General features: G+C 53.2%; 1 protein-coding gene across 9 annotated transcripts in view; it reads right to left on the reverse strand.

Annotated features, from left to right (window-relative positions):
- Nucleotides 1-394: 394 nt before the first annotated feature.
- Nucleotides 395-15579, reverse strand: part of NF2 (NF2, moesin-ezrin-radixin like (MERLIN) tumor suppressor) — a 76131-nt gene continuing 60946 nt past the window's right edge. For 2 of the 9 annotated variants that reach the window (XM_081801861.1, XM_081801858.1), the window contains 3 exons: nt 15266-15431; nt 13602-13646; nt 395-3186 (listed from right to left, as the gene is read on the reverse strand). In XM_081801861.1, coding sequence (XP_081657987.1) covers nt 13611-13646; nt 15266-15431 — 202 coding nt within the window. In that variant the 3' untranslated portion in view covers nt 395-3186; nt 13602-13610. Of the gene's footprint in view, nt 3187-3267; nt 3848-13586; nt 13647-15265; nt 15462-15579 lie in introns of all 9 variants that reach the window. The other 7 variants (XM_081801859.1, XM_081801853.1, XM_081801860.1 and 4 more) reach the window with 5 other exon arrangements.

Here is a 15579-nt window from a genome sequence, read left to right on the forward strand (position 1 = left end):
GACACTCTGCAAGCCCCCACCCCAAACCCCTCCTCCAGAGCCCAGAATGGGGACACCTGGAAGCAGAAGCACTTTGCCCAGTCTGGCACCCTAGTTTTCAGGTCTGGCACTGAGGGCAGGCAGGGGGCACGGAAAGGAAATGCACCAAGTGCCCCGGGGGCGGGGGGAGGAAGGGCGTTCCCAGGGGAAAGTGTAGTAAGGGGTGCTGTCATCAGCCTGGAAAAGGTGATCCTTCTGTTACTGGTGACATGGGGCTGGAGTTGAGGTCCCGGGGCAGTTAGGGAGGGCGGAGGCCCCGTCTCCTCAGCGCCCGCAAGAGTGAGTGAGCCCTACCACCCAGCCCATCCTGCTGCCTCCATGGCTGGGGCGGCAAGCAAACCAAAGAAGCCCGAGATACTTTTGACGGCTTAGAATTTTTATTAAAACAATCATTTAAATTACAACAATCTCCCGGAACAGAAAATAGCCTTGGAACAAATGCGGTTTGACATCTTGGAAAGGGATGGAGCTTCCCTGGAAGCCCACGGGGGCCACCCTGGCCCCCGGGCAGCCGGGAGGGGCTGTCTCCCCACTGAGGCGGCCCCTCCGGGGGCTGCAAGGCCCCAGCCCTGTCAGCGAGCAGCACTCCGTTCCTGCCCTGGTTGTCAGCCTCTGGATTTGCTGTTCTGATTTGTAAGAGAAAAGAGAGGGAGAGAGAAGCCTGTCCCCAAGATTACAAAACACAGTCACTTAAGAAGTGTTACGTAATGCCACGGGGTGTTGTCTAGCGTGGCCTGGCAGGTACAGGGATAACTGAGCAGACGCCACAGGTCAGAGTGTGGCTGGGGCTGAGGCAGGGCCCCAGTCAGGATGAACGAGGTGGTCTGTGTGCGACAGCGAAGGGCCAACAGCGCGGCCGCACGGGGTGGCACCAGCTGGGCAGCCTGAGAACCCTCAGAAGTGCCCGTAATGAAATCGCTGTGGCTAGGGCCCTGCTCTCAGGGGGCGCACAGAGGCTTCCTTACCTAATAAGCTCCTGTGCCCCCAAAATGTTCACTTGAAAAGAGCACGGTCACCTGAGCCACAGGCACGAGTCCCTGAAAACTGAGCTCCTCTTTCATTCCTTTTCCTTCCACTGTGGCTCAAGGCCTTTCTGAGGGCCACCACCCTCTCCAGCCTCCAAGGAGAGCTGAAGTGTTCCTGGGTGAGCGAGGCTCTGCTGCCCCCCTCCCCCAGTCTGCTCTCGGGCCCCAGGGTGCTCCTGCCACAGCTCAGATGCTAGCTGGCTCCCTTGTGGCCACATGGCTCGGCAGTTCCCGGACTTGGAACACACACACAGCAGTTAAATAATAAAAACAACAAGGCCCGACAACATTTATATAAACCACTACCATGCTCCTGTGCCCACAGCCACTGTTACAGATTCAATTTACAGGTCAGGAGAAGAGTAACTTGTCATGGAAATTCAGGGATGGCTGGTGAGCCTGGGGAGACAGAGCCTCAACACAAGAGCCAGGCCCTACATTACAAATGCCTCCCTGGGACCACATCTCGGGGGAAGAGGCATTTGAGGGACGGGGAGACACAAGGAAGCTCTTTCAGCCACAGCCATCCCACCCTGCATGCCCTAAGGGGCCCTAAGGGGCTTGGGTACCCACAGGGCTGCCTTCCTCAGGGCAAGGTGGCCCCAAATAGCAGGGTGGCCAGCCTGGGACACTGTCAGGTCGGCCTGAGTGTGGAGAGAAGGCAGGATCTTTATGAGTTTCTCAAAACCACACAGGACAGCCAGAGGCACCCCCACTCTCAGGAAATCTCCAGGCCTTCACATGTCTTCACTTAGTAAGCCTCTTTTCGCTGGTTCAGACTTAACTCCTGCTCTGTATACCAGCCCCGTTGGAAGGATCTGAATGGCCAGTGGGTCACAGAAGCACCACCAAACCACAGAGCAAACAAAGTAGCCCCAAACTAAGGCGGCTGGTGCCACGGGGGTGGCTCTGTGGCCTGCTGCTGCCCGAGTGGCAGAGCACCAACAGGGAGGGGACACCTGGCTTGTGCTGGGAGGGGCACGAGTTTCCCCACATGGCCAAGGGGGCATATAAAATAAAGGGCCGGCTGGGGTACAAGGGCAACACCAGAAGGAGGCCCAATACAATCAAGGCTTAGGAAGGGCTTGCTGGCACGTGGCCAGAGGGAGAGGGGATTCAGGTCAGCCACAGAGACGGAGGCCTCAGCAAGAAGAAGTACCTGAGGGGCCTCAGAGCCCTAACAGAGCCCGGCGGGGCTCAGGGGCTGACTACAAGAGCCCGGGGAGTTCCCCAGCCCGCCACAGGCAGGAAAGACTAAGGCTGAGGGGGTGAGGAAGACGCAGCTCCCGCCTGCCGCTTGGACCCTGGTCTGAGGCAGCAGAAGGGGAGTGAGTGTTCTGTGTGGAGCAGATTCCTACACAGCTCTGCTGGCCTCCCTGCCCCTCTGCTGGCAGCCAGCCCGTCATCACAGCTTCTGCCTAGAGTCTTCCCCCTTCACAGCTGCCTTTCCCATTCCCCACCAGCCGGCAGCCAGCGCGCGGCCTCGGGGGCGCCTGGGCTGAAGACCCATCGCGTGGCCTGTCATGAGCCACAGGCCAGCTCAGCGATGATGTGCAGCAGGCAGGCCGGCAGGCAGGCCGCTCCGGGCCTGGGCTTGGGCGGGCCACACTTCTTCGCATGCCGGTTCCTCACCAGTGGAGATGAATGTTCTGGGACCCAGCATAGGGCGGGGGCAGTGGCGCCAGCCTCCCTGTCTCCAGGGCTCCTGTGCACTTCACTCCCTACAACCACTTCCCTGAGCTGGGAAGGTCAGCACTGGACAGTGAGACACACACCCCAGGGTGCCTTTGACAAAGGAAGTATGAAACCCCACGTCAGATGAGGAAAGACAAATACTTCTTTTAAAAATTTTAAAAAGAACTAGAACCCCACGAGAGAGCTCTCTGCAGGTCACAGTTCAAGGCAATTGCACATGAAGGGGGTTGGGCTCTCCACTCAGCTGGGGAAAGTTCCAGAGCTCCCACGGAAGCTCCCAGCCAGCCCACCTACGATGACTCCCACGGTGTCTGACCCATCCCTCTGGTGCCGGGAAGCAGCAGATGTGACAGATCCTGGGGTGGCTGGGCACCTGCTAGAGCTCTTCAAAGAAGGCCACTCGGGACTTGGCGCTCTGCAAGGTGAGCTGCAAAGAAGCAGAGAAGAAGTTAAAAGGGGGCTGGATTTCTGCTTTCGCGACAGGTGCCGTCCTGCCTTAGGAACTAACCTCAGGGCTGGTTTGGAGTGGAAGGGAAGACTGCTCAGACAGATGCTGAAGAAGCTGGCGGCCAATCCTAAGTAAGTTTCCAGATTTGCCCAGGAACTCAAATTAGGAAGTGACAAATGAGGACATGCCAGGAGGGATGGCTGGTGGACAGAAGCATGTCAGCAGGAAAATGTCATCAATGTCATCTTTTCGAAGAGGGCAGGAGATCCCCAGACGCTGTAATAGAGTCTCACGTTCCCGTCTACAAGAGTCTCTAATGTGCCTCTGTAGGGCCCTGCCTGTGGTCGAGTCAGCCTGGGATGCTCATCCTCTCCAGGGCTCAGAGGACCAGCTTGGTAGTACAAGCCCCAGGCAAGGCAGGCCTGTGTCAGACGAGGAGGAGTGTCTCCCTTCCACTGCTGGTTCTCCCGGTGGCCCCAAAGCAGACTTGCCAGTGACCTGGCAGCTCAGAGGGGGTTTCCATCTACAAGCTGGGAGGCAATGAGCTTTCTAGTTGGGGCCGGCTCGGGCAAGGAGGATGGTGCCGGCGGGGCAGTGCTCTGTCTGGAAACAACCAGGCCTTCCCAGGAAGGCTGCTCCCCTGAGAAGCACAGGGCGGGGAAGCAGCAGAAGGGAGGGCGGAGGATCAGGGGCTGAGCTCCTGGCGTGGTGGCAAAGGCACTAGAATTTGTGACCCCCTGAACTGCTGAGCCCCAATCCCCTGACTCAGGAGGCCACTTCCCAGGATCTCCCCCAACAGAAGCATCTGGCTCGGGCCTCTTGCAGTGCCCTGCTCCCAGCTCCCCTCCTGACATCACCCACTTGGGGGAGACTGTGTGTTCTACATCCAGCTCCTGGACTTCACAGAGGAGGGTCTTCAGGGAAGGGGGACACGGGGTACATACCGTCCATCTTCATATCCCCCAAACCCACTTAGCTTACTGCTTCATACCTAGTAGCAGCTCTGACAATGTTTGTTGAGTGAATCAGATGTAGGCTAGAGAGAAATGGTGGGATGCATGGAAAAGGCAGGAGCTCCACATGGGGCTGAGAAGGTCCAGGCACTAATTCTCCTCTCACCAGCTTGCTGTGTGGCTTCAGTGGACACCCTTGACCTCTCTGAGCCTCTTCCCTCTGGAGTTAAACCACGGAAGCCGGCTGGACGGTCCGGCTCATTTCCTCGACCCCTGGCAGTCTCTAAATGTAAAAAGCCCTTGGTACTATCTCAGCTCCCTAAAGGGTGCGGGAGGGAGGCTGGAAACCCATCGCTTCTCCATCAAACACAAGCAGCGGCAGTGTGCTCAAATGAGACAGCTTGAGAGCCGGCTCTTTAAACCCTGCCAAGTCTCGTGGCCTTGAAGTTCCTCACTAACAAGCTGAGTGTAGGGAGGCGTCTGAACCGTCTTCTTCAGTGGAACCAATTTCAGAAGCCCTCTGGAAGACCCAGCTCTAACAGGAACGGAGAGAGCTTTCATTTCTTTGCTTAAATGGAACTCCCTCTAGAAGGGAGCCAAGTTTGGATGGGTTTCTCCCTAAATGCAGTCAGAAGAGAACGTCCAGGAGTTATGTGCTCTGTGATAATGGGACTCACAATGGTAACCGGGAAAGAAGAAAGAGAACCCGAGAATCACTGGGACAAAATCCTTTTGGGGGAGAATTTAAATCAAAAGCTGTGAAACCCAGGGGCACCTGGATGGCACAGTTGGTGAAGAGTCCAACTTGGTTTCAGCCTGGGTCATGATCTGTGTCCTGGGATCAAGCCCCGTGTTAGACTCTGCTTGAGATTCTCTCTCCCTCTGCCTCTGCCCCCCCACCCCCACTCATGTTCGCTAACACGCGCTCTCTCTCTCAAATAAATAATTTCTCTAAAATAAATAAATAAATTTTTTTTTTTTTTAAGAAAGGTGTGAAACCCAATGTCTTCACTCAGGTTTCCTCCACGCTCCCAGGGAAGACCTAGGTGGGCTCCTCAGGGGGACAGGGAGATGCCCACAGCCCTCCCCCACACTGAGTCACACACAGGCACAGCCAGGCTGCCTGATCCAAAGCCACTGACCGGCTGGGTGGCCCTGGGCAGGTCACTTACTCGCTGTGGCCCCAGCTGCCCGCCGTGAAGTGGGGGTGATGGCACCCCTTCCTCACAGGGGGACACGCAGAGTTACTGGGAAGCACTGTGAGGCACTCAGCACCATGCGTGATGTGCACAGAGAACTCAACAGCTGTTATTAGTAATCACAGCACCATTTTCTCCCCCCTAGCCCCAGCTCTGGCTCCTCTCCTTCCAGTGGGGGAGTGGGCAGAATGCAGGTTAGAGGCGGTACAGGAGAAGGCAGGGTCACGCACTGTGCTGGCCTTCACGGCCTCCAAGGCAGGGCAAGAGGATGCTCCCGAGAGGCCTGGCCACTTCCCCAGGCAGGAAGCCCAGGCTGTGGGGGCCTCCGAGAGCCTTCCGCCCATTTGTACAATGTTGGCTCCAAGAATTCCTGGATCCTCTACCCGAGTTGCGTGCTGGCTGTCCCCTCGAGGTGCCAGAGGAAGGTTTTGGCAGCTCCGGCAGCGCCAGATTCCAGTTACTCAAGCATGTGTTTGTTGGGATGCAAAGCCCTCTTCGGGTGGGTAAGATGCTTCCCTGGATCCCTACCCGACACTGCACGCCTGAGGAAAGGTTTGGAGCAAAGTCCAATACTCTGGCCATACAGAAGTAGGAAAGCACTGTAGACACGTGGCCTCGGCAAGAGGAGAGTGTACCATGGTCTCCCATAAGGCACTAGGCTGCTACAGGGACAGGCGGACCCACCAGACGGAGGCGGCTGACAGGACTGCTGCCACTGAGGACACTGGGAGCCTCCAGCATCGGCCCACAGGCAGACCTGACTGTTGTGTGATTCCTGGCGGTCCTAATTCCATTAGGGACCCCGCCGTCTGAGGAAATTACCTCCACAAGCGCACTTATCTGCTGCTGGAACCCGTCCAGTCACCACCCCGGCCTCTGCCTGCTCCCCCTTCAGCAGCAGCCTTTAGCTTAGACATCAGAATGTCCTCCTCCGGAGCCAGGCAGCTCTCCCTGTGCTCGTGCAGGAAAGCAGGTGGTGAGAGGAGGGTCTGCAAGGAGAAGCCTTGGGCTTCTTTCCTCTGGGCGGGGACTCAGACGCCCAGGGGCAGAGGTCAGGAGGGCCTCCCGGGCACCGCCAAAAGCAGCTCCCAGCTGCGCTCCGGCCTGGTTCCTCTCACCTGGGATCTGTCACCACCTGCTGTTTCTAGAAAGCTCACTGCCTGTCACGTTCACTGTTAGGCTACAGGCAGGAGGTATTCATAAGAGAGGAGGGGAGGGCTCAGAGGGTCATGGCACAAAGCAAGCCCTTCAGAAAACAAACTGCCTCTATGGATCTTTGTGTGCTCATGAGAACTGGCTACCAAGCAGCCTGGTTCCCCCCCACACGCCCACGCCCTAAGGTGTCCGAGCCCATGTCAGTGTTCGGTTGGCCTTCACGCTCAGCGACTGGCCCGGCTCTCTCCTCACAGCGCCACGGAGATGGCCTGAAGAAGGCCCTCACCTCCCTCTCGCGGGTCACACTGTGAGAACTGAAGCCAGTCTCGCGAGCCCCCCACTGCCACCCTGCGCTCTCTCTGGCGGCCCAGCAATACCCCTCCTCGCCCTCCAGCCTGAGCTGCTGGGAGAGGGGGGCCACTGCCTCTAGGAGCAAGGGGAACTCCCCAAGTCCTCGGGGTGTGGGCTCAATGACCACACTGCCATGGCTTATCTCCGCGCTTGACCAGGAAGAGGTCTCCTCCGAACTTCAGTAGGTGGTGAAGCAGAAAAGCCTCAGGATGCCTCAAGGCCAATGGCTGCATCATTCTGGGACCTGCTGAATCTGGTCCGCCTTCTCAGAGTCCTTCTGAGGACAAGCGGCTAGAGCTCTGCCTGAACACAACTAGTGACCGTGTCTGCCACGCACCGTTCAAAAGTCACACTGAATCCAGACAAGGGCCAGCCCTGGGGCTCCCAGAGGTCATTCCCAGCTCCTTTGGGAAGCTGTAAACCACAGAGGCCCTGCACAAGGCCCCCAACCCGCAGTGCTCTTGCCAGTTCCCTAAAGATGACTAAAAGAACATGAAGTTTCCTCACCAGGCACTGGGCTGACCCGCTTCTCTCTTCCAGCTGTCTCTTCACATCTGATTAAAATCAGCCGTGTGAATAATACAGGAGGAATTAAGTTCTCTCTTGACTGAACCGGCTGTTCAAGTCTGTCACTAATCCAATTCCATTCTGAGGAGACAAAGTTCCTTTGCTTTCCCTGCTGCAGATCTATACGGCTTGGTTTTTATCTTACAGGGGCTCTGATCCACCTGTTGGGCCTGGACCCTTCTTCCTGCTCAGCCTCGACAGCCTGGCAGAGTCCCCTCTCCTCCTGCCCATTTGTCCGTCAAACCGCCAGGCTGTGAAAGGGCAGGAGAAGGAGCCCCTTGGAGAGCTACACCTCTTCAAGCAATCACAACAGTGTGTGGTATCACCACATGGACACATCCATCTAATCTCAACAACTTCAGATTCGGGAGACATATATGTCTCCTGAAAAAGACAGAGGAGGCTGGCTCCTCTCAAGCCTCAGCAGGACCAGGTGCCCAGCAGGTTCTACCCAACCCAGGCATGCACGTCAGATGCAGACTCAACTGGTTCCTGCTCACTGGCTAAGCATTTCAGGCAGCCCATCAAGATACAATGATCTGGCACTTGCCCACTTCTGAGAAATGGCTCCGGGGTCTGGGGACAGCAAGCCTGGAAAGGCACCTGTGACAAGCACCAGGCTCACCAACCCTTCCCAGCCTGCCCTACCCCCCCACCCCGGAAGGCGGCCTGCTACAAAGGATCCTCTGGCATCATTCCCAAGAGTGCCCCCTGCTGGAAAAACACAACATGAGGCGGGCTGCCAACTCTCCTTCCAGCTCTCCTCTAAAAGTCCTTTTGGGGGAATCATTTCCCAAAGTGATGGGAGGGTAACGAAATGTATTCCGGCACGGAGCCTGCAGCAGCAAGGCTGCTTGATTAAGAATGAATTACACTTTCATCAGCACATGGAGAAAATTGATTCACAAGGCCACATTGTGATAATCTTGTTCCTAAAGCAAAAAGGGGTGGCGTGGGGGTGGGCAGGACACAGAGCCACTTCGGCTATCAGTGACGAGAGAAAGGAAGCTCTGCAGTTAAGCTGGGAGAACAAAACTAATCAGAGCGCCAGGATTCCTCCAACTAGTCTCTGGAGGCCTTGCCTCGATCCACTCATCCCCAGGGAGGAGAGAGGAAGGTGGAAGGGGGACCGTCTAATTCATTTTAAACAATAAGACAATAAAACTAAAATGAACCCATTTTAGATACTAACCTAATAACTCTAGGCTCAGAGACTCTGCTTGTCCCATAAAAATGCAGTGGAATTGAAACGCAAGCCCTAAAATCATGTTATACTTCCTCTCCGCCACTACATATTGAAAATAAAGGAGTGGGGGAAGGCACAGATTCAAAAGGACATGCAGATTCTCTGGCGCTGGGATCTACCAGGAGAAAGCCAACTCTGGAGCAGAAAGGTGACAGCCAAATCCAGCAGCAGCAATTCCAACATAATCTTTGGTTTTGGGTGTAATCAACATTCCCCCTTCCAAATCAGAGGTGAGGGGGCAGGGCCAGGGAAGGGGGACAGTTGCTGTAAAGTGGCCAGATTAAGCATTTCTGCCATCTTGCTAGTGACGGCTTGCACCCAAATGCCATCTGGTGATGTACGCGGGGAGAGAGCTGTGCGCACACTTATCCCTAAGCAGAGGTGGGATGAAAGGCCAAGTCCATCTCAATTAACACATTCATTCTTTATCTGCTCTGGAAAGAAAATGGCCAGGGAAAACCCAGAGGGTTTCTTTCGTAACATTAATCCTTCAGGGACCTAAAGCAGGAAGATGCCTGGAAACTGATGTGTGCCTGTGCCTTGAGGTGCCCGTGTGATGCTGGAAGGGCGCTTTGCTACCCCGTTCCTCCGCCTGAAAAATGGACTAATCAGCCTGATTCACCTCACTGGGCAGGTAGAAGCTAACTCACAGCTACGGCGTGCTCTGAGCGCCAAGGACCTCAGCAAAAAGGTGCAGATATACTGATGTTATTTTCAAACTGCCAATATCAGAAGGGAAATCACAGCAAGGACCGTAAGAACAGAACCTCCAGCCCGCAGAATGAGTTTGCATCTCGTCTCTTCCCTCCCACTGTTGCAGTAACAAATCAGGTGCCGGAGGAAAGCTGCACTGAAACACATCTTCAGTGCTGAGGGACCAAATGGGATGTTTTACTGCATCAAATAAGGCCCAATAATGTCCTCAGGCACTTCCAAATGGTTGTAAAATATCCTAGGAGGGCAAAGCAGGTTCCGTAGGCTCCTCAACGCCTCCCCAAAGGGCAACTGCTTGACTGGGTAAAGTCTCCCAACCAAAAAGAGGAACTAGGTCGTGGTCTTTCGGAAAAGAGGCTGACAGAACCTCCTATCTAGAGAGCTACCAGAAACAAGCAAGAGAACAGTAAGCCCTCCCCAGTGGAGAGGCCCATGGCGTATGGGAGGTAGGAGTGGCCTTCGGGGATGAGCCCAGGCGTCAGGTCCAGGAAGACCACGCTCCCTGAGACCAGCCTCCCAACGCCTTCCCTGGGCTTCCCCCAGAGTGGGGAAGAGTTCGCCACTGCCCTCTCTCTCTTCCCTGTGTTTTCTATCCACACCTGCCTTGCTGTCGTTCCTTGCTAATCCTTGCTCCCACCCTGTGCCCATCCCCCTTTCTTCTCTGCCCCCCCCCCTCCGGCCTCTGCCACCTTTCAACAACAACAGAAGAAAGGTTCTGGAGCTGGGGAGCCAGAGGATGCTGCACCAGGCAGCGCCCAGTTTCCAAAGCAGGCGGAGCCACTCGGATCGAGCAACCGGGGTCACCAAAGGCTGAACACATGAACCACACACAAGCGACAGAAATTGTTCAGAGGCAGAGGACCAGAGGTCACCAGGGAGGCTCTGGCCGTTTGTTTTAATTGTGGGAGACGCCTTTCACGCATATTCAATCTCGCCTGGTGATTTATCACTCCCCTGGGTGTTTTAAGTGTTCTACTTCACTTCGCCAGCCCTGCATCTCCAAGGGGAGTCCGCACAAAATTGAAGATGACATTGGACTTTTATGTCTTCCTGATCCAAGAGGCGGCTACGGCTTCAGAGAACTGTCAAGACTCCATTCCTGTTCCTCCACCAGCGTAAACCACAGCTGGACCTTGATGGCTCAAACCATTTACTAATAAAACAAGCTCTCTAAGCTCTACGACCCCCATGATTTCTCATCTGTCGATTTCCTTTGAAATCCCGTGCTTCCTTGGAGATCACGGGTACTCAGACCAGCTCAGGATCGGGGAGTGAAACCTGTCCCTTGAGAGGGAATGAAAGCAAGACCCTGAAATGTGCAAGCTCCCAGACTGGATTTTCACCTCCCAAGTGTGCGGCACAGCTGGCCGCTGCTCACCTCATCAGCACTATGGCTCTGAAGCCCACGACACCCCAGCCTCACTGTCGGACCTCACGCCCTCACTCGAAAGACTCAGAGGCCAGGAATATGTGTCACTGTCGCTCTCCCTGAGAATGAAATGTATCTAGGTTCTTAGGGGCGGCTTTTGATCACTAGGTGCCACTCTGAGTCAGTACAAATGCCAACCCAGTTGCACTGATTATCAATTGGGGGGAAAAATGTGGGGAGCTAAGATTAGCAGGAGGAGCAAAATATACCCTTGCAAACTCAAATCAGATAGTAAAAGAACCAGGGAAGTTAATTCTCGCTTTTTCAGTTTTAAACTCCAAACACATGGAAATTAATTGCTGAGCTCTTACGGTGAACTATTTCCTGTGTCTTACCTCATTTAATCCTCATAACAATCCTGGGGGTTAAGGACTGTTTTATTCACTTTTTACAGGTGAGGACACTGGGCTTTAAGAGAAAGTAAGAATTATGGACAAAGTAAGTGGCAGAGCAGTGGTAAACTCAGTTAACCAGACCAGACAGCCTCTTGGCATTTCCAAGGGAATATGGTAACCCCTAAACCGAAGGGTAAACCCCTGGAATTAGCTTAAGTGCTCCTCAGCCCCCAAGGGTACTATGTAGACAGTGTCAGGCGCAGAGGCCTCACGGTCAGGCAGAAGAGTACCGAAGGCGAGGAGGAGAAGGAACACGCCCGGGTCATGGTAGGTAGGTAGACCCATTCTTTTTTTGAAGAAATCTATGATCAGAAAATATTAAAAACAAAATAAAAAGCAGGGCAGGCTGGTTTGAACCAAGACTAATGAGTGAGACTGTCCAGTTCACCATCAGCCTTCCCATATCTCGTCCGGGACTCTGTAGATGGAGCTCTGCCCTTCACATTCTGGGTGGCCACACTTACAAAGCCCACCGTGGTGTTTCTCTTCAGTTAGGCTGACTTTGGCCCAGACAGGAGCAGGCACAACCCCAGAGCGACCCCCACACAGGCAGGTGGCTGCTTGGCAAGCGTGGTCACTGGCCCCAGCGACCACACAAAGTCCAGACAATGCAAAGGGTATCAAACTTCATGTGTAGCAAAAACTCCATGATTTCATCTAGTAATCCTGGGATAAGTCCAGCTGTATTAAAAGCCAAGTCCATGCTTTTATTAAACCTCCAGTAATCAGAATTCTTGATTAACTGGAACATGGCAGCCTGCTTTGAGAACAAGTTCACATCAAGATGCTTAAAAAAAAAAAGGCTTCTGTGAATGTCCTAGGAGCAGTACAAATTTGACTACAAATCAAACCTCATTTGTCTATAATAAGAGCTCAGTGAGAACTGACGGTCAAAATCAGGCCCCCGAAGAATCTAAACATTCTGAATCATTACAGAAAGAAGAAAGATGAAATCCTCTCGAGGTGGAATGGTATGGTCATATGCAGGCAGAGCTGAGAGGGCAGGCTGAGACAAAAAGGGACTTTCTGCTGGACCCTGTGCTGGCCACAAAGTCCAGGAACCCACAGTGGATCCACCCCACGGTCTTCTGGGCACCCCGGGGTCACTACTTGAACAGATGATCCACCTGGCCTGCCCAATTCTGGGGTTGGTCATACTGCCCTGCTCAGAGCGTGCACTGCTTGGTGTTGGGCCGTTCGATGCCAACGTGTGGTATCAAAACTGAAGAAATAGGAGCCTGCTAACTCAAACACACAAGTCGGGGTTCATGCTATGGGTTCTTGGAACCACTGACAGATAGAATCCATCTTGTAATGAGACCCATCTGGGACTTTAATAGCTAACCTCTCTTGCTTGGATAATGACTGCAAATAAGATCTACCTTATGCCAGATCTCACTTTTTGGTAGAGGGCTTCCAATGAGCTTATTTTATTCTAATAGCAGAAACTGTGCTGAGGACACCAAAGGACACATCCCACATGACCGTCAGGTGTCGGTGGGCTCACTGGCTTGTGTACCACTGGGGATCAGCTGAGGAGCAGAGGGAGGATGTTGTTATTACTGGGCATAATAAATTCTCCCCACTGCCAAGGCATGTTGGGAGAATGATGAACTGTTGCAGAAGGAAAGCAGCAATCATTCCATTAATTCACTCAACAACCACTGACTGTTCATCTACCGGGTGCCGGCGACTGTCCCAACGTGAGTTCACGCTGACCACAACTCTGCCCCAGGCTGTGACAGAGCTTAAGCAATAGACAGCCTTTAGAGCGCCAACGGACAGACGGTGCACTTAGACGGACTACAGATCAGACCGCTGTGCTAGTGGTTTGCTTTACTTGGAAAGAAAACGGATGTGTACAGAAAGGGGACGATCTAAAGGAAAACGAGGGAGTGCGGGCAGCCCCTTCATTCCACCAGCAGAAGTGGCTGGGTATGACCATGGGTCTTCAGAGGCTGTCACCACATGAAAGGTCTTGATCTTGAGTTAAGGACACCCAAATTTATCCCGTTTCCATGCTAGGGCTATTTATCTAAGGACTACACCACTGAGACAAAGAACTTTTAGACAGACCTCACTGGACAAGAAGCCATGACCATCCCCAGCCCAACAATGACACAAGATGTGAAGGACAGCCGGTCCTACAGCCCCATGACATGCTCTTCAGAACAAGGCAGGCTTCTGGACCCCTGGAGGCTGGTCTGGCCCCACAGGGTGGACGCCTGCTCTCAGACTCAAAGCATGCTGCGGCCAGTCCCCAGGCTCCACCTGCCCTCGGGAGGGCTCAGCATGGCCCAGGGACAGAGACAGGCAAGCTCATGCACGGGTTAGTATCACAGAGGGTAGTACCATCACCACATAGAGTACCTGGGAATAACCTACTTTCAGGGCTCAAATGCAGATAGGTCTTCTGCCTTGGGCTTGAGGCTAAACCAGCAAAATAAAATGAAGAAAAACAAAAACATACCCTGTGATATCAACAATGCCACACGTGCCATTTGCAAAATGCTCAGAAAGACCTGAAATTGTGACAAGTGACTTCATTTGTTTGTTTTTATGGCTTGGGAACAGGTCTCTCCGGCTCTCAGCACTCCAGGTTCCCATGGCTGAGGGCCCAGCTCACTGCAGCAGCTGCAAAGATGAGACTGCTTCGGGTGCCCAGATGAGGAACTGGGGGCCGGGGTGGGGGTGGGGGGAGGCCTGAGGCAGCTCCTTCGAGGGCTGACTGGCTCACTAGCCCAGCTGTCATTTTACGTCTCGGCTCCTGGCTGAGGCCTCACTTTACCTCCCCTTTTGCTAACGGTTTAGTAATTTCATTTTGGAAGGGAAACCCAGTAAATGACGGGAGCCAGAGGAAAGAAGAATGTGGAATGGGGAAAGGCCTTTCCTCTTCGGTTATGCTAGTAAAAGGAATTCTCTACCGGCTGCCAATACTAAACTGGAGTATGGAGACAGAGTTTAGGGCTCCCGACTGTACCCATCAACAATGGCAAGGAGCTACGGAGCCCTTGGAGAGCTCAACTACTGAAAACAGATACTCCTGAGGCGCCTGGGTGGCTCAGTCGGTTAAGCGTCTGCCTTCGGCTCAGGTCTTGATCCCAGGGTCCTGGGATTGAGTCCCACGGCGGGCTCCCTGCTCAGCGGGGGGCCTGCTTCTCCCTCTTCCCACCCCCTGCTCATGCTCTCTCTCACCATCTCTCTAATAAATAAATAAAAATTTTTTTTAAATAAAATCTTTAAAAAAAAAAAAAAGAACAGATACTCCTTAACCTGGAACACCACTTTAAAGACTAAGGTAAAGAATAAAAAATTAAACCTATCTAAACCATCATGATCAAAACTCAATGAACAGTCTAATTTTAATGACACCTCTTTTACAGGTATGAGCCTGACCCTGGGCTATCAGTCAGGAGCAGATGACTGGCGGGACAGGCCATTTCTGCTTTGCCGGACGTGAGAGAACTGCACTCTTGGGCTGACACGTATATGGGATATAACCTTCTCTAAAATCCTGAAAGCTCAAAATATCAGTAGAGAACGATCTGAAACTGCTAGCAACATAAATGAAATCTCACTTTTTAAAACATTAAGGTTCTTCTAGACACTTCCGTGTAAGTATGAAAAAACGTTAAAAATTCAGAATTTGGGTTTCTTTAAAGCAAGAACAGAATTTTTTTTTTATAGTCCTTGCCGCTTAAAAACCCAAAAAGACTAGAGGGAGAGTCCATTCTCAACAGCCTCCATTTCATTTTGCTTTCTCATGAAGTAAGGCAGCTCCCTGGGCAGAACTCCCCTTGGCTTAAAAGACAGAATCGCTTTACTGCTAAATGATGGATCAAAACCCATCTCGTAACAGTGATTCATTTCATCAGAGCTTTTAACACAGGCTCCCTTTCTATCAAGCCAGTGGGTTCACAGTCATTTCCTCAACTGAGTACACATAAAAATGTTAACAGTCTAACAACTCGGCTACTCAGGAAACCAGATGCCAACCTCACATTTCATTAATGACTGTCCTGATCAGCGAAGGACAGGAGACTCGGTACCTTTTTGATGGTATTGTGCTTGCTGCTGGTGCCACCCCGGTCGGAGTTTTCGTTGTGCAGAATATCCAAGGCTGTCTCCCTCTCTTTGAGTTTCAGGGCCTCGATCTCAGTCTTGAGCTCATTGAGCTGCTCCTGCAAATGCTTGCTCTTCTCCATGTACTCCACTCTGCCGGCAAGAGGACATCGTGCATCACGGCTATGGCGAAAGTGAGACATGGGATCCAGGGTCTGCAGCCTAGGGTCCATGTCTCTGCCTGGGAGCCTGGGTCTGTCACCTAACAGGTCTGAATCTGTTTCCTCGGGATAACGCTCAC

Source organism: Leptonychotes weddellii, chromosome 13 (assembly GCF_054177405.1).
Source record: "Leptonychotes weddellii isolate Sample4059 chromosome 13, ASM5417740v2, whole genome shotgun sequence".
Taxonomy (NCBI): domain Eukaryota; kingdom Metazoa; phylum Chordata; class Mammalia; order Carnivora; family Phocidae; genus Leptonychotes; species Leptonychotes weddellii.